Source organism: Ostrea edulis, chromosome 8 (genome assembly GCF_947568905.1).
Source record: "Ostrea edulis chromosome 8, xbOstEdul1.1, whole genome shotgun sequence".
NCBI classification, from domain to species: Eukaryota; Metazoa; Mollusca; class Bivalvia; order Ostreida; family Ostreidae; genus Ostrea; species Ostrea edulis.
In genome coordinates, this window is record NC_079171.1 from 40122113 (window position 1) to 40149992 (window position 27880).

At 34.8% G+C, this 27880-nt stretch overlaps 1 protein-coding gene across 1 annotated transcript in view; it reads right to left on the reverse strand.

Annotated features, from left to right (window-relative positions):
* LOC125661750 (kunitz-type serine protease inhibitor-like) overlaps positions 1-21320 on the reverse strand; it is a 25159-nt gene extending 3839 nt beyond the window's left edge. Inside the window, exon 1 of the mRNA XM_048893908.2 lies at positions 21177-21320. Within this exon, the coding sequence (XP_048749865.1) occupies positions 21177-21221 (45 nt within the window). The 5' untranslated portion in view covers positions 21222-21320. The remainder of the gene's footprint in view (positions 1-21176) is intronic.
* Positions 21321-27880: the final 6560 nt, after the last annotated feature.

The following is a 27880-nucleotide window of genomic DNA, read 5'->3' on the forward strand; positions in this document are numbered from 1 at the left end:
GTACATGAAATATTAATGAACTTCATTGTTGAACTTCTTTCCACTTCTTCAATTCCTGATTGACTTATGAGCGTAAAACGGTATTAGAAGTAAACTCTGGACAAATTGTGTCTATTACTACAAGTACAACCAAACCAGAAAATGTCCGTAACTTCCATAACTGTTAAAATATTTCAATGAAAATAGAAGATGCACAACTACATTATATATATAAGATGAGAATAAAGTTTGAATCAAATCTGTTCAACGGTATTAGAATTAAACTCTGGACAAAGTGCGCAACCCCCAAAACGAAAAGAAAATGTGCGTAACTTCTATAACTGTTAAAATATTTCAATGAAAATAGGAGATGCACAACTACGTAATATATAGAAGATGTGCATAAAGTTTGAATGAAATATGTCCAGCGGTATTAGAAATAAACTTCGGACAAATTGCGTCTACGGACAAAGTGATTCCAGTATACCCCCCCCCCCCAAACTTCGTTTGCGGGGGGTATAATTAGTGACTCGATTGAAATATTACTGCTGTTGGCTACAAATGTCGATTGTATGCTGATTCTGAATGGTTACTATTTGTGAAACTTTTACAACCTGTTCTGCTCTAAATCAAAAAGCATTTTAGAATGACGAAAAACAGGGTCACATGTAGATCAAGACAATTAAATAATACAGACATCTAATACAGACATCTTGAGCGCAGAACAATCTACCGCGTGATTGTTTTAGATACACTACAGTTGTTCACTGTTGTCATGTTCACCAACCTCTAGAAGGAAATTTTGATTGGTTTGTAATTGACGCAGGCACATCAAAGTAACATGTGAACCGAAAATGACCAGTCATGTATATAAATCTTCCAAAATTGTAAGGAGTATTGAAATATGTTTTAATTAATGCAGTCAAATGGCATAAACTTACATTGTTTAAAAAAAAGAAGAGATTTCATGTGTTTTCTATACTAACCTTAAGTTGTTTTGTTTTTCTTTATTAGGGCCCCGCATGAAATGCGGGAAGCCCTATAGTAATCACATTGTCCGTCCGTCCGTCTGTCCGTTAACACTTTCTTTGTGACACGATAACTCAAACAGTTTTTATCGTACAGTGTCTGTCTGTCTGGCATGATCTTTGTTATTATGAACACTTTCTTTGTGACACAATAACTCAAACAGTTTTCATTGTACAGTTTTCAAATTTTGTACAGAAATACTTTACAATAAGAGGAAGATACCTATAGATTTTGAAGTCATGTCACTTTGTCTGTCTGTTTGAATGTCATCATCTTTCTTATGACCGCATTTATTTACCACTATCTGAGGGAGATAATTCAATTTGAATTATGATATGCATTGTATTGATACATAAAAAAAATTACAAGAAATAACTCTACAACATTGTGTATGTGTATATATATATTTTTTTTTTAATGTGATATAAAAAATGCTTGATGTTAAATGTATATTGAATTAAAACACGTCATTCCCAGTCAACAACTTTCGATCGGGATCGGAATACGAAATAAAATTTCTTATATCCGGTTGCAAAGTGAAACTGCTTCATGCTTCAAGTTATTGAATTATGTAGTAATTGCACGTTACACATTAGAGAACTGTTCCTTTTAATTAAGAAAGTAACAAAATAGATACAATGAACGTACCTTATTCATTACTGTTACCGAGCTTTCGTTGGCGAAAATCTCGAAGTGGCTTGTTTCACTGCGCTTGTTGACGGTAAGGTCCACATTTACTACGCGAGTATTTTGATATTTGCTTATGAATTTTTTGCGCATACATGGTATGTCTCGGCTAGGAATAATGGAAACTTTCTCACCTATGTATGTAAAGACATATTAATCTCTATTTTTAAAAATGTAGAACACCTTTATCAAATGACAATGTGTTTGAAAACGCTTATAGCCCCGATGTCAGAATTTCCTTTTCCAAGACATCAATATGTCAAATTCATAATCCTTTTCGAATAGTATGTACCATATTTTGTACCAGTTATCCATTTTGAATCTCCTATTACAATGGAATTTGTTGCACTCTGTTGTGTTTGAGTGGATGAGTGTGTGTCAAACAGAAGTAATTTAAATTGCATAAGTCTCTCATAAATATGATTCATGATTCCATTTTCACAAATTGGCATTCCAATGTATCTTTATATATTATTAATTCTAACATATATACCAGCTCCAAACATTTGCTATATCAAAGACAGATGTCACTTTCATCTAATAACTCTCAGCGGGGCCCTTGCTGACCGTGTCAGTTTTCTAGTTGCCCTTAGCAAACTGTTTAAATATATACATCGTAACGAAAAACTGCAACCATTCTGAAGCTTTTGTACGTAGGGGGTAAATTGGACAATTTGAAACATTAAAAAGAGGGTAACATATATTTTAAAGTATGCTTAGGTTAGGGTTTCAAAATGAAATTAATAAGGTACTGACGAGATGAAAGTTGCCCTGGCGGTAAAATGTTAAATTTAGCGTAATAGAGGTGACAGCCAATTACAATGTAATGTGTAGAATGTTAATGAAGGCTCCGGGGAATATACCGTTTTCAACATGTTTCATATTTCTTGATTGACAAGTAAGTCCGACCAGATATAGTCCCTTTCCTTTACCTCTTGTCCAGGTTTTGTTTTACTGTTTGTGCTTTCGTCGTGTTCACTCAGACTAAAGGTACTATTACCAGTGTTTATCATTAACTAGTGTTAATTATTTTAAAACTAGTGTTAATTATTAACTAGTGTTAATTATTAAACGAATACTTTGCAGCATGTTTTCGTAATTCACCATTTTATTCATTCAGGAAAATCGCTTTATCGTTCGCATCTCGTTCACTTAAATTATTGGTCGCTCTTTTGTCGTTCCTCCGCGTGTGTTTACTCTTCGTTTATCGTTACCTGCTTTTATTGTGTTGTTCTAAAAACAATATGCAATGAAGCGGAATCATGACAACAGTCATGGCTTTGGTATTTTTGTTTAAGTACAGTTTTTGGTACATAGGAGTTTACGTATACCCTTTACGTGCTACTATAGTATATTAATGTGCGCTTTGTGTATAGGTCATTTTCTTAAAAATACATGTCGTTTGATCCATATTTATAATTGGATGGTTTTGGGAATTACAAAGGGAAGGGGGGGGGCACCTTTAAAAACCGAGTAATTTCTTCATTATTGAATGTAACAGTCATATATACTACGGCGCCCGAGGTCAATATACTCTCATCAGGTCGATAAAAACATATACCGATATCATAATGATATAATGCTTTTATTAAAAGTAACCACACACTTGAAAAACAATGTTTTAATTCTATTAATGAATGCGTATAAAATAGATCTGACCTAAAACATATGTTTATAAACATTTCTAACCCTCCCCCATCCTACTAAAACTGGATTTCTTTACAGTTATTTTGGTTTTATAAATTGTGTATCTCTTAGCACAATAAGGTTTATTAGCGTTTTATAACAATCGTATGACAACAATCGACTTCTTACAGATTTTAATAATATAAGATACACTTTGGAGAAATAACACGACGATATTCTGCTTCAGATATGAACGAAGACATGGAAAGTTCATAAATTTCACCTTTTATCCGTCGTTCTTCAGTCCGCCTTTACTTTTCATTCATATTTTGGCCAGCACTTACTTTCTCCGTCTTTTTGCGTTCTGTTCGTGTTCACTTTTTCATTACCATTTTGTTTACGAGTCTATCTTTTATCTCAAAAATGACATCACAATATTTTGCAAGAAGAACTCTAAAAAACAAATTTGTAGTATTAATTATGAGTTATCTATAGCTGCAGCGCTTTGAAATTGAAGTCATTTTGACGTTTTAGCCCTATATAAAATTTTTGTCTGCAGGACAAGATATTAAACTGGTACCCCGCTGATTGGTGGCTACACACAAACATAAGAGTTGCGAAATCAACAGGGTACCAGTTTAGGCAAATGAGAACTGGGAATTATTTTGTAATTACTATCATATCCAATGTGTTTGTAAACATTCTGAAGAACTTTGTGTGATTTTCTAGTTATGATCTTAAATTTCGTTACGTTTTTGGAACATGCAAAATTTCACCAATATCTTAGACCCTATGCCTTTAACGCGGGAAATATAACCGCTTGGTGTAAACAGTTACAAATTGTGACGGCATATTAGCTGCAATGTTTGTGACGTCGACATTTTTTCGGAGGCATTATGGGTAGTCTCCATCATTTTTCAGCTGATGAAGAGCAAACCACGTGACTCAATTGCGTAATCATTGGAGCGAGCTCGTCGCGTCGCTTCGCGACGCGAACTTCGCTCGCTATTAGATAGTACTTACATAAAATTTATACTTCACTATAATTACATCATTTAAAATTATTCAGCAGAAAGTATTTTCATTCAAAGTGAGGTTTTAGTTTTTAGTAGAATTATAATCTACTGTGAAATATTCATAAATTTACCAGAGACCCATGAAGTACTGCAATGTACCTGATGATTGATACATGTATATATATATATATATATATATATATATATATATCTATATGAATTCAAATTTAGAGAGCTTTAGCTTTAAGAAATCAATGAGCTGTTAAATTTTGTGGTGTGATTTAATTTTCTTTCAAAGGGAAAACGACTTGCCCCTAAGATGCAATAATACATGTACATGTACTATTGATCAATGAACAAATATATTTTTTGTTTGAGATGTGAATTTATTGCAATCTTACTTTTGTATATACTGACAGATATGTGCAAAACTTATTTTTTGTCTGTCATTTCATTTGAACAGGACCTAAGCCAGCTGGACTGGTTTGATACTGGGATTGAACCAAGATCTTTTGAATGTTAAGGAGAAAATGTGGAAATTACTTAGCTACCTGTCAGTTCCTGGAGCATGTCATGGTACCAAATATAACAGGAGAACATGTGGAATTAATATATTTGATACAAACCATAATCAAGTTGAGAAATTATCCCACATGTAGTAGTGCTCACAAGTTCTAAAGAGATTTTGCTAATAGCCAATGTGCACTAGAAGCACTGGTAAACCCCTAACCATTACACAAGATTTTGTCTGACCAGCTGGACTGGTTAGTACAGAGTCATTATTTATTTAGATGTGCCGGCTATAATCAAGTTATTACTGAAATATTGCATGATTCAATATTTAACCATCCAAATAGATTTCCGCAATGAAAATTCAATCAGTCAGCCACATAATCAAAGATTGCTGTTAGGCCAATTAAAATTAATTGATAGATTATCATCCCCGTCCGCCCCTCTAAAAAGGGCCCAATCCAATTTTTTCCCCCGCAAAAATTACAATTTAAAACAAACTTGCTTCCCAGTGACATGAGTGAATGATTAAAGTCAAAAATGTTGGTTTCATATTTTCTACCAAGGATACTGTAAATGTTAACTTCATTAACACTTTGTGTGATGCCTTTTGTCATTTTTTTTTCTCCTCGGAGTAATAAAAATTAAAAAATAAAATCCTCCCATCCGCCCGATATTTTTTTGTGACCCGGACGATAATCTACTACTTAAGTTGAATTGTCCTTGGAACAAATAATAATTAATGTGTAAATCAAAGAAAATGAATTAACATAACCTACTGTTAATCTTCAGATTTCTAAATTTTTACTCTACCGGTCTGCTTGAATCTATTGGGTCAAATTTCAGTCAGTCTGCAAAGAACTTGTGAACATTTTAATTTTATGCTCCAATATGTACGTTATTATGTATTTGAAAAATCATATAACTTAAAGATTCCACTTTATATTCCAGGAAATGATCTGTGTTTCATCAAGGGCAAATGTGTTCCCGAAACAAGGCAGTCCAGTGAACCTTATTCCCCATGGATTCTTGTTGAGAATTCAGGGCACATTTTTTCAGCTGAATGTACATGTGTTGCGTAAGTTAATTAAGGTAGGTCCTTAGTCCTGGATTTTTGGGGTTTAGGTAGCATTTTTTTGTTTGGAATCAATAAATTAACATTCAGAGTAATGAAAAAAGGCAAAACAGTTACGGGTTTCCATATTAATTTTCACTACATACACCACTAAAGTCATATACCCCGATGTAGATTTTTATGAAATTCATTGGAAACAGTTATTTGTTGTTATTTTAATATAAAAACAACAAAATATTTTTTGAATTGCATTTATTTATCGGGAAACATGTCAATAACTAAAACACATGTCATTTTCAATATGTTCATCAAGTTTTAGAGTAATATGTGGAAAATTATTGAATTAGCGTTATTCCCCAAAATGTTAAAAAACAAACAAATGTGGACGCATTTTCCTTATAGCATGGTTTACATATCATTTTTTCTGTTTATATTAGTAGAGTTACATCTGTTATAGTTATTCATGGGGAAAAATCCATACCTTTCCTTAATAATTTCAAATCTATAGCTTCCAGATTATGTATACCCCCATCAAAAACTGAAGTCTGGCACCATACAGCTGAGCTATTTAAATCACTAGGGATTAAAATTGTATGTAATTTCATGAAAAAACACAGATAATGATTCCTTATCACCTTGGTAAAATGTTTGTCAAAAATAAAGGAAATATATCGCATTATAGACTTGATAAATAATTGAATGAAAACAGAGTTATTGTCCTTGGATTCAATATTTTGAAACATATAATTGACTATTCAAATATAACTAAGAATTTTGAAATATTTTATGGCTAACAAGATTTTTTACAATAACTATTGAAAAAGATTCCAACAAAATTTATGTTACTATAATTAAATTATTGACTTTGCAAAATCCTATGACGTCACACGAGTGTGGAACTACGTTAACATATACCTATAGTGGTACATGTGTATTGCATCAGAAATGAACACTATAATTATATTGTTACTGGGCTGAGTATTTTTTTGGTCCCATAAGACTTTAACTGCAGTCCAATATTGAAGTATGTGAAATATGAAAACTATTTATAATCTTAAACAGGGGGGATGGATCATGAAAACATGTGGTTGCCCTACTATTTGGCATTATCGATCATGTTATATCCATGGAAGACAGAAGTACCATAGGAGTGACTGATACTGCAGCATATTGGGACAAACCTAGAAAAGTTTGCAGGCCAATAGCTGTTAATGACTTGGATATCAGGTAAAAGAAATTTTAAATATTCAGTCTGACTAAATTAGTTGTTGTCGCTTCAATTTAGTTAGATCTTAATTTTCTTCAATGTTCAGCTTTATATACATGTACATAATTCATTTGTATACAGTCTCCATTTCTGAAATACATTCTGAATTTGTGGAAATTAAAACCCTTTTTCAAAACTCCACATAAATCCAGTATTTTCAAAATTCTAGATGGAACCCTACACCTCAAAAAATTGAAGAAGAAAAAATCAAGTTTAGAGAACAATATTAAAATTGTATGTCAACATTTAGAATGATAAATAGATTTGAAATTTACAATGCATATTGTTTCAGTTTTTACTTATAATATATTAGGCCTTATTCAATTGCAGGTCTGATATGAATCTACCCGATAAGGCACGCCCATCTGTGGATTATGGATATCTACCCCTGAAATCGGCAACACTGGATCACAGGGCAATAGAGAAAGGCATCATGAAAGTCCTAAAGCAAAGCCAGACAGCTGCAGTGGCATTATATACTGTCTGATTCTGACAGCGAAAGTGATGTGTCAATGTTGGTTGAAGATACTCCTCTTAACATCATTGAACTTTTGGCCAAACATGGGCAAGAGAATCTCAGCATTGAAGATTCTTACATAAATCAAGTTAGGGAACTAACACGGGGCCAATCAAATAACTTGATGTGGCAGTATCAAAGGAAAGGTATACTAACTGCATCTAACTTTTACAGTGCATTTCATTACAGAGGCAACAGCACAGAAAATTACATTGTAAAGAGTATCTTGGGAAAATACCAATTTACTGGGAAGTCACAAGAACCTGTTGCCAGAGGAAAGTACATTGAGTACATGTCCAGTCGGCATTCATCATTTCAGTGTCCTGAGACAGGTATATTTGTGTACAAGGACTTTCCTTACCTTGCCGCTTCCCCAGATGGTGTGACAGAATGTAAATGTTTTGGAAAAGGACTGTTGGAAATCAAATGTCCATTCAGTTTTCAGAATGAGATTTCTCAGGTTGCTATATCAAAAATTCATCTTGTATTTCAGCTGATGGCAAATATGAATTGAAAAAAAATCTGTCCTCTCCATATTATGTCCAGATGCTTGATCAAATGGCAATAGGAAATTTTTCATTTTGTGATTTTGTCTGTATACAAAGAAAGATATCCATGTTGAAAGAGTTCACTATTCAAGTGCAGATTGGGAATCGCTGTCAGACAAACTGAAGAGTTTTTATACATGCTTTGTCCTGCCAAACTTGGTTTAGATGAAACCAGTTGCATGCATGTTATACTTTGTATGTATATATATATATATATATTGACAAGACCTTTTTTTCATATACCATATCATGTATTTTTTACCTTGTGACTTTCACCTTCTTCAGAACAAGATTAATTCAGTCATATTGGTATCAAATCATCCCCATGTTTTTGAATTCAAGTTCAGTTATGTCATGACCCTTTTCGGCTAGGTTGAGGCCACAATATGGGGTCCAAATTTTTTATGGGAATGAAAATTGATAAATTATTTAAAATATCAAAAAGAAAGTCAATTCAAAGTTAATTTAAGTAATCCTATTTCATCTTGTGACCATGTTGAAACACACTTTCTTATAAAACCTGACTGAATAAATAGTTTTCACAAAGACCATTGAGATTGCAAACAGGCATAGTGAAAGTTTTTAAGTAACTCAGTTAGATTTTGATAGACACAGCTTGTCAAAAGGTTTCAAAATACTAATACTTAATTGCATGGTTCAAAGGTCATGCTTGTTGAGTGAGGAGGTGTGTACAGGGCTCTCCTGTTATCTTACCAATTAAGTTATTTACAGTGTTCTTTATAAATTGAAGATTGTGTCAGGTGTTAATAGCCTGTTTTTCTTTGATGGGAGCTGTTTTTCCATGTTACTCTTAGCTCCATCCAAGAGACCCTTAAGAAACTTGTGACCAAAGAGGATATCAAAGATATTGTGAAAAGCGTAATTGTGGAGGTAAAAGAGGAACTAAAGAATGAGATGAAAGAGGAGATTAAGGAGATGAAGGAGAAGATTATGGAAGAACTTAAAACAGACTTGGAGGTCCACAAAGCTCAGCATGGTGAGGAACTGTCCAAGATCAGACAACAGTTATCAGACAAAATGGACAGCTTAATGATGGACAATGACACTAACAAGGAAAATGTGTCGCAGCTGAAAAAAAGGATCACGAATCTAGAAAAGCAACTAAAGGATACCGATGGTCTTGCAAATGCAGCAATTAGTATGGCAAACTTTAACCAACAGTATTCTCAAAAAAACAATATCAAGATTCTAAGATGGCCGGAACATCAGGGTCAGAATCTGAAAGAGGAACTCTGTACATTGGTGGCTGGGAAAACAGGGGTAAATTTAGACGAGCGAGACATTTCGGCAATTCACCGCATCCCCTCCAGCAACAAGAATCAACCAAGGCCAGTAATTGTGAAATTAGTAAGAAGTGATGTGAGAAGAGCGGTCATTACAAAAAGAGAAAAGTTAAAGGACAACTTCATTATGGTAGATCACATTACCAACATGAATGCAAAACTATTGCAAAAGCTGAGATCGGAAGAGAGAGAACACATGGTGGACAGTGCGTGGTTTTTCAACGGTCATGTCTTTGCGTTAGATAAGACCGGAAAAAGACACAAGATGGATGTGTTAGATGATATTGACAGAAAACTTAGAGTATGAACACTGATCACTTTATATAGGAACATAACAGGAGGAGCCTTGTGATGGACAAGTGTGACATTTGGCTAAAGGCAAGGTATGCCTAAAAAACTTAAAATTTCATTATTATTATCTGTATTTGTGTTTCAAAGTGTAAGTATGAGTGTATACATGAGGCCGAGTGAATGTATGTGTCAACTCTCAATCCTTATTTATAACACTGACAGCTCGATCAAAAGAACTATTTTTACATGTCAAAGGCTGAAATGTTAGAGGTTTTTCATCAAGTAGTCAAAAACGTAGAGATGTTTTTAATTGGGTAAGAAACAAAAATGTATCCATTATTTGTTTTCAAGAAACCCACAGTATTCAAAATGTTGAGAAGTTATGGGAGTCTGAATGGGGTAATAAATCCTTTTTCAGTAGTTATACTAGTAGCTCTGCTGGAGTTGCAATACTGTTTAAAAATAACTTTGAATTTCAAATTCACTCTATACAAAAGGATCCTATGGGTAGATATATCATAATAGATATTACTGCAAATAATGTAAGATTTACTTTAGTCAACCTGTATGGTCCAAATACTGATAGTCCAGAATTTTTTCAGAACATATACACTGAAATTGTTAAGTTAGAAAATATGTCGATTATCATGTGTGGTGACTGGAATGTCGTTCAGGATAAGGAAAAGGACACATTTAATGTTAAAAATCTCAACAATCCACATGCACATAGAAAAATATCAAACATTAAGGTACAGTTGGAGGTTGTTGATCCCTGGAGAATTTGGAATGAAGAAGGGAGACAGTATACATGGAGAAGATCAAATCCTATAATTCAAAGTAGAATAGATTACTTCCTTGTTTCAGGATGTATATTTAGTAAAGTATCTGACATTAAAATAATTCCTGGGTATAGAACTGACCATTCAGCAATTATACTTCAATTCAAAACCAATGAAAGTAATAGAGGTAGAGGATATTGGAAGTTTAATTCTCAGCTATTACATGAAAATGAATTTACAGACAAAGTAAGACTGCATTAATGAAACAATAAATGAATACATGGTGACAGGTGAAATAGAACATAAGGACATCATTACATTCAATATTAGCGATCAATTATTTTGGGAAATCTTGAAAATGAAAATAAGATCATTGTCTATAGAGTATTCATCAGCCAGAGCAAAAAAATTAAAGTCTGAAAGTAAGTTGCTGGAAAAAGAAATTTTGGATTTAGAAATAAGGTAAATGCTTCAGGAAAAAAAGAGGACATTGAACTCCTAGAGGAAAAAAAAACCAATCCTTTCAAAATTCAAGAGAAAAATACATTGAGGGTTTAATGTTAAGGTCAAAAGCAACATGGTATGAAAAAGGAGAAAGAAACACAGACTATTTTTGTAAATTAGAAAGAAAGAATTTTGTAAATAAAACAATATCAGAACTAATTGATGACGATGGAAACCATATTATGAATCAGGAGGATATATTAGAAGAACAAAGGTCATTCTTTTCAAATTTATACAAAAGCGAAAAACAGTATAGCAATGAAACATTACTTAGTGAAAATGTGTTTCTAAACCACAATGTTAAATTATCAGATAAGCAGAAGGAAAACTGTGAAGGAGTTCTGAAACTATCAGAGTGTTCAGAAGTATTAAAAATTATGAAAAACAATAAATCGCCTGGCTCGGATGGTTTTACAGTAGAGTTCTATAAAAAAAATTTGGAGGGACTTGGGGGTATTTGTTTGTCGTTCTTTGAATGAAGCATATCTTACAGAACAGATGTCTTCATTTCAATCCCAAGGAATAATAACTTGCATTCCAAAAGAGGAAAAAGATAGGCGTTATATGAAGAACTGGCGACCTATCACTTTACTTAATGTGGACTATAAGATAGGTTCCAGTGTTATAGCCAACCGCATTAAAAAGGTACTGAATGACATAATAAGTGACACTCAAAAGGGATTTATAAAGGGTAGATTCATTGGTGAAAATACTCGTTTTCTATATGACCTTATTAACTATCTAAGAAAAGAGAAACAGTTTGGACTACTCCTTCTATTAGATTTTGAAAAGGCTTTTGACTCGTTAGAATGGGATTTTATTGTCAAGGCTCTTAAGTCATTTAATTTTGGTGATTCTTTTATCAAATGGTTTCTTACATTTTATTCATCCAGCACTAGCTGTGTAATAAATAATGGCCATTTATCAGAATTTTTTAGCCTTTAGAGGGGTTGCAGACAGGGTGATCCTTTGGCTCCATATCTTTTTATCATAACAGTAGAGTTACTAGCAATTTCACTCAAAGAAAATGTAAATATTAAGGGTATAACTATTGGTGGGGAAGAAAATAAATTAGGGCAATATGCAGATGATTCATTTTTACTGATAGATGGAAGTGAATATTCTCTAAGAGAATCAATGAGTGTTATTGACAAGTTTGGTAATATCTCAGGTCTGAAACTTAATATTACAAAATCACAAGCAGTATGGATTGGCAGTAGAACTGGTTCAGCTAAGACTTTGTGTCCTGATTTGCAAATATGCTGGGGTAAAGACAGTTTTAAACTACTTGGAATAAATTTTACCAAAAACCTTGAAGATATGATAACATGTAATTATCAATCCAAAATTACTTCAATTAAAAGGTTATTAGGATCATGGGCTAAAAGAGACTTAACACCTATTGGGAGAATAACAATCATTAAAACATTAACACTGCCTAAGCTGATACACTTATTTTCTGCCTTGCCAGACCCTCCAAAGAATATTTTGGATGAAATAAATAAAATATTTTTCAAATTTATTTGGGGATATGACAGAAAAGGTAAAAAGAAATACACTCATTGGTAGTTATGATGATGGAGGGTTAAACATGGTTCACCTACCCTCTTTCATTTCATATATCAAATTAAAATGGGTTAAAAGGTACCTGACAAAATATGAAGGTGCTTGACAGCATTTGTTACGTTGCATTTTTAACCTTAAGAATATAGATTTCATTTTTTATTTAACAAAAGAAAAACTCCAAGAGTTTGTGTTTTCTATTGATAATGAATTTTGGAGAGATGTTATTAAAGCATTAGTAAAGGTTAAGAAAAGTCCTGAACATGTATCAACCTACTTGTGCTTAGATATTAGAAACTTTTGCTGTGTACAAAAGTGGGCATTCTATACAAAATGGGTTGATAATGGTATTAAAAACCTAGAGGACTTGGTGTCTGAACATGGAAACATTAGATGTTTTAATGAAATAAAAGGAGTGCTTTGTACTAATAACTTTTTAGACTATTTTCATGTAATATCAAAAATACCATCAAAAGTCAAAAGAGATATCATTGCATTGAAAGAAGGTAGAATTCATGAAGATAATGAACATATTGAAATATGTATTGTACAAAAATTTTTGTCAACATGCAATGTTAAATTTTTATATCAAATATTGAAAGGAAAGGAGTTAATAGCCCCAATCTCTAAACAGGATAAGTGGGAAACTTTATCAGATGAACCCATTTCAGGAAAAGACTGGAAATTTTATTTTGTAAATGCATCTTTATGTACAAAAGAGACAAAAATAATTTACTTTCAATACAGAATACTAATGAATTACATTGCTACCAACTCCTTTCTTTACAAAATTAAAATTTCAGACAATAAGTTGTGTACATTTTGTAATTGTGAAGCAGAAACAATAGTTCACATATTCTATGATTGTGTATATGTCAACTTATTTTGGAACGATTTTGAGCAATGGTTCGATGCTATTGAAAATGGTTATAAAATTTCAAGAAGAATAGTCTTACTTGGTAATACAGAAGGAAGTTGTTTAGAAATTTTCTTTTATTAGTATCAAAAAAGTTCATATATTATTCCAGATCACAATGAATCAGGCCAAAATTTTCTGAGGCAGTGAATTTATTTAAGTACTACAGAAAAATGGAAAAATACTGTGAAAATGTGTTTGGATGCAAATCCAAAATATTTACTAAATGGTCAATATATATATTGTTTATAACAAGTGATGAAAAACCAAAGCTTTATAGGTTATATTTGTTATCATTACTTTTAGTATCATTTTGTTGATATGTATATTTTCAATACCTTTAAATTATGCCTAGCTGTCAAATACTAGTTCATGTAGAAAGTTTTTGTATGGAAGATATTGTATGCATGTGTGTGATTTTGTGTGTGAGATCATCTATGTAGATGTAATTGTAAATGTCTAAAAATAAAGCATGAAAAAAAAACAACTTAATTGCATATTCATATAAGAATTATCATATATGTTTTAATATTGATATAATTATTATATGATAATAGTATCATTATTTTTAGTACAGTGTATGCTATGCATATATATGTTGCAATATGAATTTCTCAGGTGTTTTTTTTTACTGCACTGTGCATGCTGCTTGTTATTCCTTAAGCATATTACTTTTTATTCAAGATTCTGCAGAATGTGACACAGGTCCATACAAAGGAAATGTAATTATATATTGAAGTTTTTAAACAAGTTTGATGAATTTATTAATGTCCATTGTGCATGTACTTAATGGGAATCACTATTTCAATGAACACATTTGAACAAACAATCAATGTTTCAATAAAGATTACTTTCCAAAGATAATGATGTATCATATTCATGAAAGGTGAAGATAACGAACAGTGATCAATAAAATACAATTCCTAGATTCTGTAGTACATACATTTGCATACTGTAAATGCCACTGCTATGGGAAAAGTTAACTTTAAAGCAATATTAGCTGTAACAAGATGTACTGTGAGCAATGCTCACTAAGAATACCCCCGGCTTACCCCAATCTCCAAAAGGGTGTTGTTAATAGGTATAAATTACCTCTTTCCTGAGTGTAAAAATATGGTATGCCTTTGTAGAAGAAAATGGAAGATATAGTCCGAACACAAATCCATGGCATAAACCTATAATTTTGAGCTTGAGATCAGTCATAAGACGTCATGAATGTACATGACACATTGTCTCATGGTGATACACCCATGTCTTATGGTATGACTATGTCAAAACCCTATAATCAATTTTGACCTTGAGGTCAAAGTTCAAAGTCATATAGAGGTCATGAAGGTACTCATGAAGGTACTCGACACATCGTCTCATGGTGATCCATTCATGTGTCAAATATAGTATGACCCGGACACGAATCCATTGTAAAAAACCTTTAATTTTGACCTTGAGGTCAAGGGTAAAGGTCACATAGAGGTCATGAAGGTACTCGACACATTGTCTCATGGTGATCCACCTGTGTGCCAAATATGGTATGCCTAAGTCAAAGAACAAAGAAGTTATGGCCCGGACATGAATCTGCACAGACAGACGGACGGACGGACAGACAGAGTGATTCCTATATACCCCCCAGAACTTCGTTCGGGGGGTATAATAATTTGGTGTTGAAAACCTTTGTTGAAAAATTATGGCTTATACTTTAAAAAAAAAAAAATTCAACTTGCATTACAAAAATTATTCATCAGTTCAGAATGAAACAAAATTACTTTATTGTCTTCCCATACAAAATTTTGTTTAATGTTATAGCTACATATTCAATAGAACCAGGATCTTTATTTTGACTTAGTTTCAATTTTACCAAGAATAATACATGAAGTAGAAATTAGAGACAAAATGTTAAAATAATACATTTTTACAACTGTACAACTTAAAATGTTGAGATTTAGAGCTAATATTGCTTTAATATACCAGTAGTGTCACATGATAAACAATGTTCTATTTAAATTTCTTTGACAAAAGTGGCAGAAAGTTACAAAAAGCTGCAGCTACTCGCAACATTGCAGATGACAATTTTTTCATGTTCAGGGGTAGAATACCTCCCAACATTTTGAAAGATTTTAGTCTTCTTATAGCTCGCTCCACATGAATACGAAGTGAAGCAATCTTGCGAGTCTCAAGAATTTGCTTTGAAGTTAGCTCCCTTCCTTTGCCATTTCTTTTTTCATGAGTAAAAGGTGGCATGTTCAAGTATGCACCTTTCAAAGTAAGAAGGTCTCGTATCTGGAATCCCCTGTCAGCCATCACCTCATCCCCTGGAGAAATGTAATTTTTCTGTCACTGATATTGCCACTCCAGAATTTTGATACAAAAGTAAAGGCCCCATTGGGTTGGATAGCAACCAGAGCTTTAAGGGTGTTATGAGACTTGTAATTACTCCATGTGCTGAACAGTTTTTGGGGTTTTGGATGAAGACTTCTGTACAGTCAATTATTGATGTTGTTTTGGGATACTTGAGTTTAAATGACAATGGCATGTATTTCCTGACCTTTTCACTTGCTGGCCACTTCAATACAGAGTCTAGAATTTGAACTAAAAAATTTATGCAGGTGCTAAAGAGGGTTGAAACATACCCAACAGAAACACCAAATAGCACAGCAAGAGTTAAATGATCTAATCCCAGTCTTAATTTCAACATTACTATCACAAATTCCTCTTTCATAGATAGTTTTCTTTGTCTACCTGGTTTATTCTGCTGTTTTTCTTGCCATTTCTTGGATCCTTACCTTCCAGCCCCTTTCCAAAATGAAACCTTGTCATAAAATACTGCAAGGAATTGCGAAAAGAATGTAAGAAAACTAAGAGAGGGTAACCCTAGAAAATTTTTGATATTTTTGTCATCTTGAAGTATTTTGTTGAGAAGTTCCTTCCGGAAATCAACTTCACGGGATTTTAGGATTTCATTCTCTTTTCTCAGTTCTTTGTTTTCTACTTCAAGTTCTCCGCATTTAACCTGGAATAAATTCAATCACCACATTCACAACATATAGATTGTGGAGTGAATGATCAGTGTGGCGGAAACAGAGACAATCCCCCACCCACCCCATTTTTTTCTAAATCTGTAGTAATCCACACTATACATTATTATCACAAATAATTATGATCTTTTTGAACTTGTGCATGAATATTTATTGCACTTATCAAGAGATTTAAGTAATTTTCAAATATATTAAATGCATGCAAGGTGAAGATAACGAACAGTGATCAATCTCATAACTCCTACAAGCAATACAAAATAGATAGTTGGGCAAACACGGACCCCTGGACACACCAGAGGTGGGATCAGGTGCCTAGGAGGAGTAAGCATCTCCTGTTGACCGGTCACACCCGCCGTGAGCCCCATATCCTGATCAGGTAAACGGAGTTATCCGCAGTCAAAATCAGTGTGCCAAGAACGGCTTAACAATCGGTATGAAACACGTCAGACAGCATTTGACCGAATGCGAGGTTGTATTGACGAACTAGATCGTTATAACGACCATAGAATTTGCGAAATGCTGACTTCAATCGAGACTGTTGAAATCCCTGTACCATTAAATGCATACTATATTAAGAATATATATAACCGGTACCAATCAGGGTTTTATCCAGCTTTTAGATGCTAGGCCTACTACCCATTTCATATTTAAAAGGGAATTTTTGAAAATGCAGTCATGAGCTTCCTGGGGAGGGGGTTGGGTTGGGGGACAATCCTTATATTATATCTCAAAACAGGCATACAAATTGATTGATTACTGATTCTTATCTATATTGTAAGACTTCGATAATTAAAGAAAGTGATTTATAATATATAAAGATGATTTTTGTTGAAATTCTCATACAATTTTGTGTAGTTTCTACAACTGAAGGTAAATTTTACCTGTGGAAGGGGAAATACTTTTTGTTCAATGTCAAAGGGGGAAAGGTATGCAAGGTGAAGATAACGAACAGTGATAAATCAACAGGGGATGCTTACTCCTCCTAGGCACCTGATCCCACCTCTGGTGTGTCCAGGGGTCCGTGTTTGCCCAACTATCTATTTTGCATTGCTTGTAGGAGTTATGAGATTGATCACTGTTCGTTATCTTCACCTTGCATGGAATACCTTAAGGAATGTTTGCAGTTGCATTTTTTAATGATGAGTGTTTCAATCCTGGGTTCGGGGGACCATCATTGTTCAAAGTGCTTCAAAACACCTGCCATCACTGATGTTTTGATTCAGTTGGGGTGTTTAGATTGGTGTTTTGTTAAGAATACTGTTAATTATCAGTGTGTCCCTGCCTCAATAGGTTTAACCATACATTTACCATCTGGGGATATAATTATATACTGGCCATCCAGGTGAGGTGTCCATGAGTAGCCACTTTAGCAATTAACATATCTTGATGGGGGTATAATTATTTATACACAAATAAAGGCCTTTTAATATATCTAATATCACACAGTACATGAATAATACTTCTTCTATGAATACTTTGTTTCAATCATCAACAAGGGCACCGCTAAGCGGAGCATTCCCTCGCGGCAAGAAATATCATGAACATATGCATGCATTATATTCATATATAGGTCTTTGTTAAATATATATAGCTATTTATTATTGATTAGAATTCAGATACCTCTAACATCATTAGGTGGTGGTGGGGGATAATTAATATGGCATTTTCAATAAACCTATCAAGGTGCATATTATCTTGGGGGGGGGGGGGGGGGGGATATATACATACGTGATTGGGCAGTTTCCCTTATTCCTATCAGAAACATATCACGTATGCACTAAATTTCAGTAATTTACTTACCTGAATATACCTCACAGTTGTTGTATGCAGAATGCATGAACTCAGAAAAGTCCCACGGAAGCAATATTTTTTCGTTATGTAAAAAGACAATATATCGGTGTTGACAGGTCGACAAGCTTGTGAAATATCTTTATAGCTTTCAAGAATTACGTACGCCTCAAGAATTAATTCAGAATTAATTCTGTAAAGAGACACATGTGGTAATCTGAATTAATTTTTGGGGTAATCTGGTAATGAAACCGCGACGTTCATCAAATTATTTTAATTACTCAGTGTCAGAGATGGCGCTTTTAATTCCTACAGCCTGTCTTTGCGCACGCCAACGTGCACTAATATGACAATGCACAAATACAAACTTACCTGCAGCAGACGTAAGCTGTCTCGTTTTCTTTAAACTGGTTCCCTGTTAATTGGTGCAACCGAAGCGACCAGAATCGTAACTTGACATGGTACCAGTTTAAATTAACCGGAAGTGAGTATTGTCAACTCGTACATAAAATTTCACGGTTTTTAGGTAGTGAAGACGCGATATTTTAAGAACTATTTCACCGATTAACTTGAAAATGAATAGGGTTCGTCTTTTTACAATGCCACATATGTATGCGAAGGCTGATAATCGTTAGTGGAAAGGTTCTCTTTAAATCTTGCCCACAAGCTGTAACGGACACACAAACACACGGACAGTAGCGATGGTATATCCCCTCCGCAACTAGTTGCGCGAGGGTATAATAACTTCTGTAATGTCTCCATGAAGTTACATTTATTTAGATTACTTTGAATTGAATAAACAAGATGGAAAAAATGGAAATTTTTCAGTTTAATTAATTAACTCACAGTGACTTGTAATTGGGAAAATGCTCCATTACACATTACTTTCAATTATGTGAAAATTTGTAATTATCAACTAATTACACACTCAATTAAAATTACTTTTTGCAATCGCCCCATCCCTACTCAGTATCATAAACATGCACGAAATAAATGTTGAACAAACCTGTTTGAATCTCGTTGTTGTCAATTGTTAATGGGGTAGCATATCTGACTTTTGTCCGTGGATGAATTGCATTTCACAATTTTGATTCTTTTGTTTTCTGAATGTTCTTGAGTTTCGCTGGTTTTTCTGCCTAAGTGGGAGTTTTTTGTTTTTCTTGGTGTAGCCATTTTATAATTATTATAGGCAAACATAGTGGAATAGGGGTTATTTGGAGTTGGTTTTCCATCGATAAAATGCTTGGAGCAGACGACTTAATGCCGATTATCGGTTTTACTGTCTACAAACAATCCCTCCCTCCTCACCAAACGCAGCCACTTCTTCAATTCACTCTCCACCTTGGGTAGCTGGTAAAAACTGACATCATTGCTTGACGTTTTACTATCCGCAGTACAACCAGCAGTAATGCAATGTCTTTGACAACTGTTTGTCCCGAAAATCTCGCGAGACTTACGCGGTTTCTCTCTCCTTATATCTAAGAACGACCAAAGAGCGATAACTCTTTAGAGAAGGAAATCGAAAGTATTTCTATCAATGAGATAAATATATCGATTTATCACGCCTCAGACAAAAAAGTTGAAATCTAATTGGTCAGATCTTAGTCACATGACGCCGTGAAAAAAACCGTATCATGCGAGTAAAATCCGTATTGGGCGAGTAATTTTATCTATCGTCGGGTTCGACTTGCATCTGTGTCAAAAGGAAAGACATTTGACTAAGTTGTATGATATAGACCCTCGCATATACAGTTAGAGGTCTTCGACGTGATAAATTCGTTCGCCCGATACGGGTTTTCTTTTCACACCATGTATTCGCCTCGCCCGATACGGGTTTTCTTTTCACACCATGTATTTTTCCGTATCAGGTCACTAACTAACTGTGTAACTAATAATATAGAGAAAGGTACTAGGTCAGATGCTGTCTGGCGTGTTTCATACAATTATTACACCATTCTTTACATACTGATTTTGACTACGAATTACTCCGTTTATCTGATCACGGTATAGGGCTCACGACGGGTGTGGCCAGTCAATAGGGACCCCCCCCCCCCCCCCCCCCCACTTAGGCACCCGATCTCATTTCTGTTGTGTCAATGCGACCCACTCAAAGATGAAGATTTTTCAAAATATGCCAAAGTCATAATTTTGTATTCTTTATAGAATTTATGAGATTGGCCACTGTTCCCTTTGCACTTTTCATGTACATGAAAATGTAATCAGAGTATGTGGTAAAAAAGATTTTTTTAACTGTAGTGTATTTTCAATTTGTTCTCACTAGTGATGTGCACTATTTTGCGTGGCACAGCTTTATGATTCGTTAGTGTTATCTAAGCGCTTAGATTCTATATGTTTTAATCAGATTTTCATATCTGTTCTTTTGCACTAAATATTTTTTCCGCTTTATTGGTTTGAAAGGACCTATATTTGTTTATACGAGTACCTTTATTTCTTTTGGGTAAAGTTGATACAATATGATATCCACTTTATAAAATATAAAGATGTCCAAACACAATATTCAACCCTGTGTAAACGTATAATATGCATCTTTCCATACATACAAATATAATAAAATGTTTAAAAATCCTACTTGCAAATATTTCTCAGATTTTGAAGCATGGAAGTTGTCATTGAAATTATGTCATCGGATGTCAGGCTTGCTGTTCAAAATGTCGTTGAATATTAATTTCGCAATTTTTCTCTTATCTATTTCATTAATTAATTTAGGAAACGGCAAAAGAAACTCACCAGTGCTAAGGTTATCAATAATCCAATGCAATATGACAGTTCCATGCTTTCCTAGACTTCGTGATTTCTAATTGTATATATTTTTAAACTGCTTCCCTGTTTTATATACCTTACACCTTGAACTAATTACGTGGTGGGACACAGGTAACTCTCAAAGTATTCTCTACGTTTGATTTGCATTCTGGAATTTTTAGGGGAAGTCCGTTTAAATGTACTAGTTCACCTGTAATATTTTTCTTCTATTTTTAGCCGAACTTTATTGAACGGAAAGTCCTGATTGAAAGTGCGTAAATCAGCCAACTCACCAGCCTTACTATAACACAACAGAAAAAATGAAATATAAAACAAATTAAAACAGCTTCAAATTAGGAGCTTCCGATACACAAAATAATCCCAAGGAGATGGTAATTCATCAATTGAGAATAAAATGAGGGATGACGTAGTACTCAATTTCTGAATATTTATTGATGATATAACGATACAATTAAACGTCTCGTGCACATGTTCTACTGTATAATACGAATATGGTCGAACTACTTTCGTGAGGAATATGTTTGGTTCCAACTGAAAAAGCTTGGAACAACTTGTGACAACTGTGTTTTAAACGAACTTGGCATTAATTCCACTTTTGGTAACCGTATTTATACTCCACCTTCCCTTTCAAACGATGAACTTCTTCGAAATAATGTTTCAGTTTTAAACATATTTTAAAAGTATCTTACTCAAAGGAACGAATGGATATGAGTTACGTGTACCGTACCTATACTGGATTCTTAAAAGTAAATGTTCTACATCTTTGCTCCTTACGATAATATTAACGGTTGTGAAGAAAACGGCTGTGACGACGTTTTATTTATCAGCAATAATTATTTTCATTCATATGGCGATTCAATACACATGTATCCCAATTTAAAACAAAAATTGACAAAAGACACCACCATGTTTCATTTGCTTCATACTTAGACATCTTATCGAACGTAGACGTTAGCGGCAAACTAACACTTCAAATTTGTGACAAACGTGATCACTTTAGCGTTTCCATCGTCAATTTCCCATATCTATGTAGAAATATTCCATTATCGCCTGCATAGGATCTTGATGTCTCTCAAGACCTCGATACGCATGAGCTTGTTCTGCATATGACCAGTTTTTAAATCGAGACAGGCTACTAATAAAGAAGTTGACGTTACAAAGGGTTCAATAGTCTCGTTTAAGTCAGAATTTCTCAAATTCTATGGTCGTTACATGTATAACGATCTAATTTTCCAATATGTACAACCTGTCAATGGGTTAAATGCTTTCTAATGTGTTTATAATAATTGTTAGGCCTTTAACACACTGTTTACCCGATCAAGATATAGGGCTCATGGTGAATGTGACCGGTCGACATGGGATTGATTGCATCTTGTTTAACGTCCCTCTTAAGAATTTTTCACTCTCATGGAAACGTCACCGATACCGGTGAAGGGCTTCAAATGTAGGCCTATGCTCGGCGCTTACAGCCATTGAACAGTGAGGGTTCTTTAGCGTGCCACACCTACTGTGACACGGGACATCCGTTTTAAGGCTATCTCCGAGGACCCGTGACATTCACAACTGATGTCGAGCGTTTGGCAATGGAACTGTTGCTACCTGTCTTAACTTGACTTGGGGGGCCGAGTGGTTAGAGCATCGCCGAGTGGTTAGAGCATCGCGCTCAAAATCACACGGCCCCTCACCTCTGTCGGCGCGGGTTCGATTCCCGCTCGCGCCGGTAAATGAGAAAGTTTCCCAGTTTACTTTCGGAAGGTCGGTGATCTCTTTCCAGGTACATTGTATCTGGGTTCTATCTTCCACCAATAAAAACAGCGCCACCACATAACTGAAAAATTGTTGAGTGTGGTGGAAAACATCAATCAATCAATCTTAAAGACTTAGGTCTATCGCGGCCGAAATTCGAACCCCGACCTTCGCAGGCGGGGCGAACGCTCAACCTTTAGGTCACCGCGGCGGTCTCGCCAGGGGATGCTTACTCCCGTAGGTACATCATCCCCCCAGATACAATGACCAGTCCACCTCCACCCCAACGTCTGTAGGTACATATACAGAGGAATATATAACAAGAGGCCCAAGGGCCTAGAATCGCTCTTCTGATAAATTGTACAACCCCACCATTTCTATTCTTAGCCTCTTAGTATTCTAAATCTTTAGTTAAATCCGAAGAATTCAAAAAAAGTAGGTCAATGTGACCTACTTTTTGGTTTACACATTTTGAGAACCCAAGAAATATCAACTGACAAAGTTTGATGATTTTAAGCCAATTAGTATCTGAATATTGAAATATAGCTGTCAAATTCCAATCGTAGGTCATGGTGACCTACTTTTTGGTCAGCGAACTCCGAACATGCAAGACCCATCAACTAACAAAGTTTGATGACTGTAGGTCAAATAGTATCTGAAATATATAAATATAGCCGTCAAATTCCAAAAGTATGTCAAGGTGACCTACTTTTTCGTCAACACCCTTCAAACATGCAAGACCCAACAACTGACAAAGTTTGATGACTGTAGGTCAAATAGTATCTGAATTATATAAATATAGCCGTCCAATTCCAAAAGTAGGTCAAGTTGACCTACTTTTTGGTCGAAACCCTTCGAACATGCAAGACCCATCAACTGACAAAGTTTGATGACTGTAGGTCAAATAGTATCTGAAATATATAAATATAGCCGTCCAATTCCAAAAGTAGGTCAAGGTGACCTACTTTTTGGTCGACACACTCCGTAGACTCAAGATGCATCAACTGTCAAAGTTTGATGATTGTAGGTCAATTAGTTACTGAAATATATAAATATTACTGTCAAATGCCAAAAGTAGGTCACAGTGACCTACTTTTGGGTCGATACACTCCGAAGACTCAAGATGCATCAACTGACAAAGTTTGATGATTGTAGGTCAAATAGTGTCTGAAATATAGTAATTTAGCTGTCAAATACCAAAAGTAGGTCACAGTGACCTACTTTTTGGTCGACACAAACCGAAGACTGAAGACGCATAAACTGACAAAGTTTGATGATCCTAGGTTTTACAGTGCCCAAAATGTGCATCTAAAATTGAAAATGTGAAATTTAAATATCTGCAAAATTCAAAAAGTAGGTCACTGTGACCTACTTTTTTTATAAATATGTTTCAAGGCCTCAAGATGCATCAACTTACAAGATTTTGATGATTCTAAACATCTCGGTATTTGAAATAATAACTTAAAATATATCTATAAATGATAAGCCATAAAATTCAGAAAGTAGGTCACGGTGACCTATTTTTCAGTTGACGCATTTCAAGGTCCCATGATCCACCAACTGACAAGTTTTGATGATCATAGGCTTCAAAGTGTCCAAGATATGCATCAAAATTAATTTTAAAATAAATACCTGCAAAATTCAAAAAGTAGGTCACCGTGACCTACTTTTGAGACAACTTGACACAAGTTCCTAAGATGCATCAACTGTCAAAATTTGATGACTCTAGTCCTAACAATGACTAAAATATCAAAGATTTAAGGAAATATAAATTTAGGTCAACTTTGAAGTGACCTTGAGACCACGCCCTTTGCCCCACGGTAATGCCTTGAACAATTTTTAATCTACAACATATCCTCATCCTTATGTGTAAGTTTGGTGATAACCTGCCCAGTGGTTCTTGAGAAGAAGACTTTTTAGCAACCACTACTTTTGTTTGTATTTTCCTGATTATCTCCCCTTGTTAAAGGGTCACATCCCTCTATTTAGTATGTATGAAAGCCCTTGGTCCAATGATACCCTGTAACAAATTTGAAAAAAATTGGTCAAGGGGTTCTTGAGTTATAGCCCTTTTTCTAAAAAGTTTACGCACACCGCACAAATGGCCATAGCATTAGCTCTTTGAGCCTTCGGCTCAGAAGAGCTAAAAATGGGTTCCTTAAACAGTCTCGGGAACACGCTAGTCTAAAAAAGTGATTCAAATATTGATGTCTGTTCTAGTGTAACTTTCTGAGCATACCAAATGATGTTGGTTTGATTGTTTCATCTACATGAACTGTGTATAGTTTGCCATTAAATGTGTTTCATACTACTGCCTTGGGTGTTGTGGTAGCTTGTTCCATACGCTGATTGATTGAATATTGTTTAACGTCCATCGCGAGAATTTTCCATTCATATGGAGACGTCACCATTGCCGGTGAAGGGTTGCAAAGTTTGGGTGTTGCTAAAACGCGGAACGAAAAACCGAACGGAACGGAAAATAGTTTAAGCAATAATGTTATGAGGAGATCAGCATTTTGTCAAATCAAAAGGCTCATTATGAACAAGGGAAACAGAAATTACAGAGAGAACAGGAAGTCATCCTCAGAATCCACCATTTCAAATTAATACTTCATACATGTACTAATGCACTATTATGTATTTTAAAACGGTGGATTTTGTGGATGAATGTACCAACAGGCAGTAAGTTTTAATAAAAATATTAAGCAAGGGCCTGCTAGTACCATCCTTTTAACCGGCTTTATCACCCCCCTTTGTTTCACAAATGAAGAAAAGGCCAGATAAACATACTGAAAAAGACCTGATTCATAACCCCTTTCAAATTATATCACTTTATTCTGGCTGCTACTTTAAGAAAAGGTTTTATGAACCTATCCAATGAATAAAAATGTACCTCCACCCCCCACCCCTAACAACATTGTAAAAGATAAAATATTTTTTTGAACAATATCCCCCAAACATAGCCTTTTTAAATGGAACGTGCTTTTAATCGAACTAGATATGTATAAAAGATATTTGAATTTAGTTCTACACTTTAAACAATATATACCGCCGCGGTGGCCGAGAGGTTAGAACGTTCGCCCCGCATGCGGAAGGCCGGGGTTCGAATCCCGGCCGCGACAGACCAAGGTAGTGACAGTTCCACAAGTTGTGAATGTCACGGGTTCTGTGGCACGCTAAAGAACCCTCACTGCTCAATGGCCGTAAGCGCCGAGCATAGACCCTTCACCGGTCTTGGTGACGTCTCCATATGAGTGAAAAATTCTCGAGCGAGACGTTAAGCAAGATACAATCAATCATGGATGTATCACATCAAATTTAAAAGCGAACGAGTCTGATGTGGAATAAAGGTTTACCTCATTTGGGATGAATCTAGGTGACAATTGGTACATTTACTGATATTCTGCTGATTCGTGTTGAAACTGAAGAGATACATCGGGAAAGAAAGATTTAAACAGAATCAATGTTAACTAGGGTGAAGTTTCGACCCAACATAAAAGGAATAATACATTTATTTCATAATACATGAACTAGCTAAAAGGCTAACACAGAAATTATGCTTGAATGGAATTAAAATGCATCTCATTATTAATCTACATGTTAAGATACAAATATTGAGTTTAAAAATGAACTGCCAGAAGTCTTCCCTATTTTAAATTTGAGTGCTGCGGTCACTAAGTCTCTGTTAGCTAAAATAATAATAAACCAAACACAAGATGTTTATCTTATTGACTTGATAAGATCATGAATTATCGTTGTTTTATACATATCACAATCCCTGTTGTAAGTACACGCATACACATTATTATGTGTATATTGTTTGTTTTGATATTTTCCGCCACACTCAACAATTTTTCAGTTATCTGGTGGCACCCAGGTTTTTGTTGGTGGAAGAACCCATATACAATGTACCTGGGAAGAAACCACCGACCTTCCGAAAGTAAACTGGGAAACTTTCTCACTTACCGGCGCGAGCGGAATTCGACCCCGCGCCGACCAGAGGTGAGAGACCGTGTGATTTTTAGCGCGATGCTCTAACCTCTCGGCCACGGAGGCCCTTATTATGTGTATGTATATGTGCCTTAATGACGTTTTGCCCGGGGTGGGGGGGGGGGGGGGGCATATAAATTACGTGTGTTCTTTTCATTCTCTACCCATGGGTGTCACTGATCGCTAACACCTTTGTCAATGCCGAAATTTCAAAATTCTTGTAAAACGCTTTGTAAATTCTTATACACACGTTTAACTTAATTCGCTTAATCAATTTATGATGCAAAAGTTTAAGATGGAGTTGTTTTATCGCTTGTAAACAATTCCCAAATTGTTGATTTTAATTTTTTTTAAAATCATGTTTTCCCGATTTTTGGCGTAATCTTATCTACACTAATCATTCTAATTCTTAAATTCCGTTCCGTTTTCCGTTCCGCGTTTTAGCAACACCCGCAAAGTTTAGATCCATGCTCGGCGCTTAAGGCCTTTGAGCAGGAAGGCTCTTTATCGTGCCACACCTACTGTGACACGGGGCCTCGGTTTTTGCGGTCTCATCCGAAGGAAACCTCAGTAATGGACTGTGTGTGGAACTTTGGTGACAAAGCAGATCTGAATAATTATCGTTCAATTCCCAATTCACCAACTCTATCAAAATAGAAGAACATGTAAGTTGACTACAAAAAACTTTTAATGTTTTGATATACCCCCGCCTTGGATGATTGCCCACGTGCATGTATCAACGTGTCCGAATGAAAATAGAGATAAAGCATTTTGACGGAAATGTAAACACTACTTGTAAACTGTCATCGCGTTAGAAACTGACACATGAATAATGTCCTAATATAATGTAAACAGCCCACACAGAAAATCAAACCGTACAATAACAATTTTCAGAAAATCAAGAATAAATAAATTATGTTTCGTTGCATGTCTAA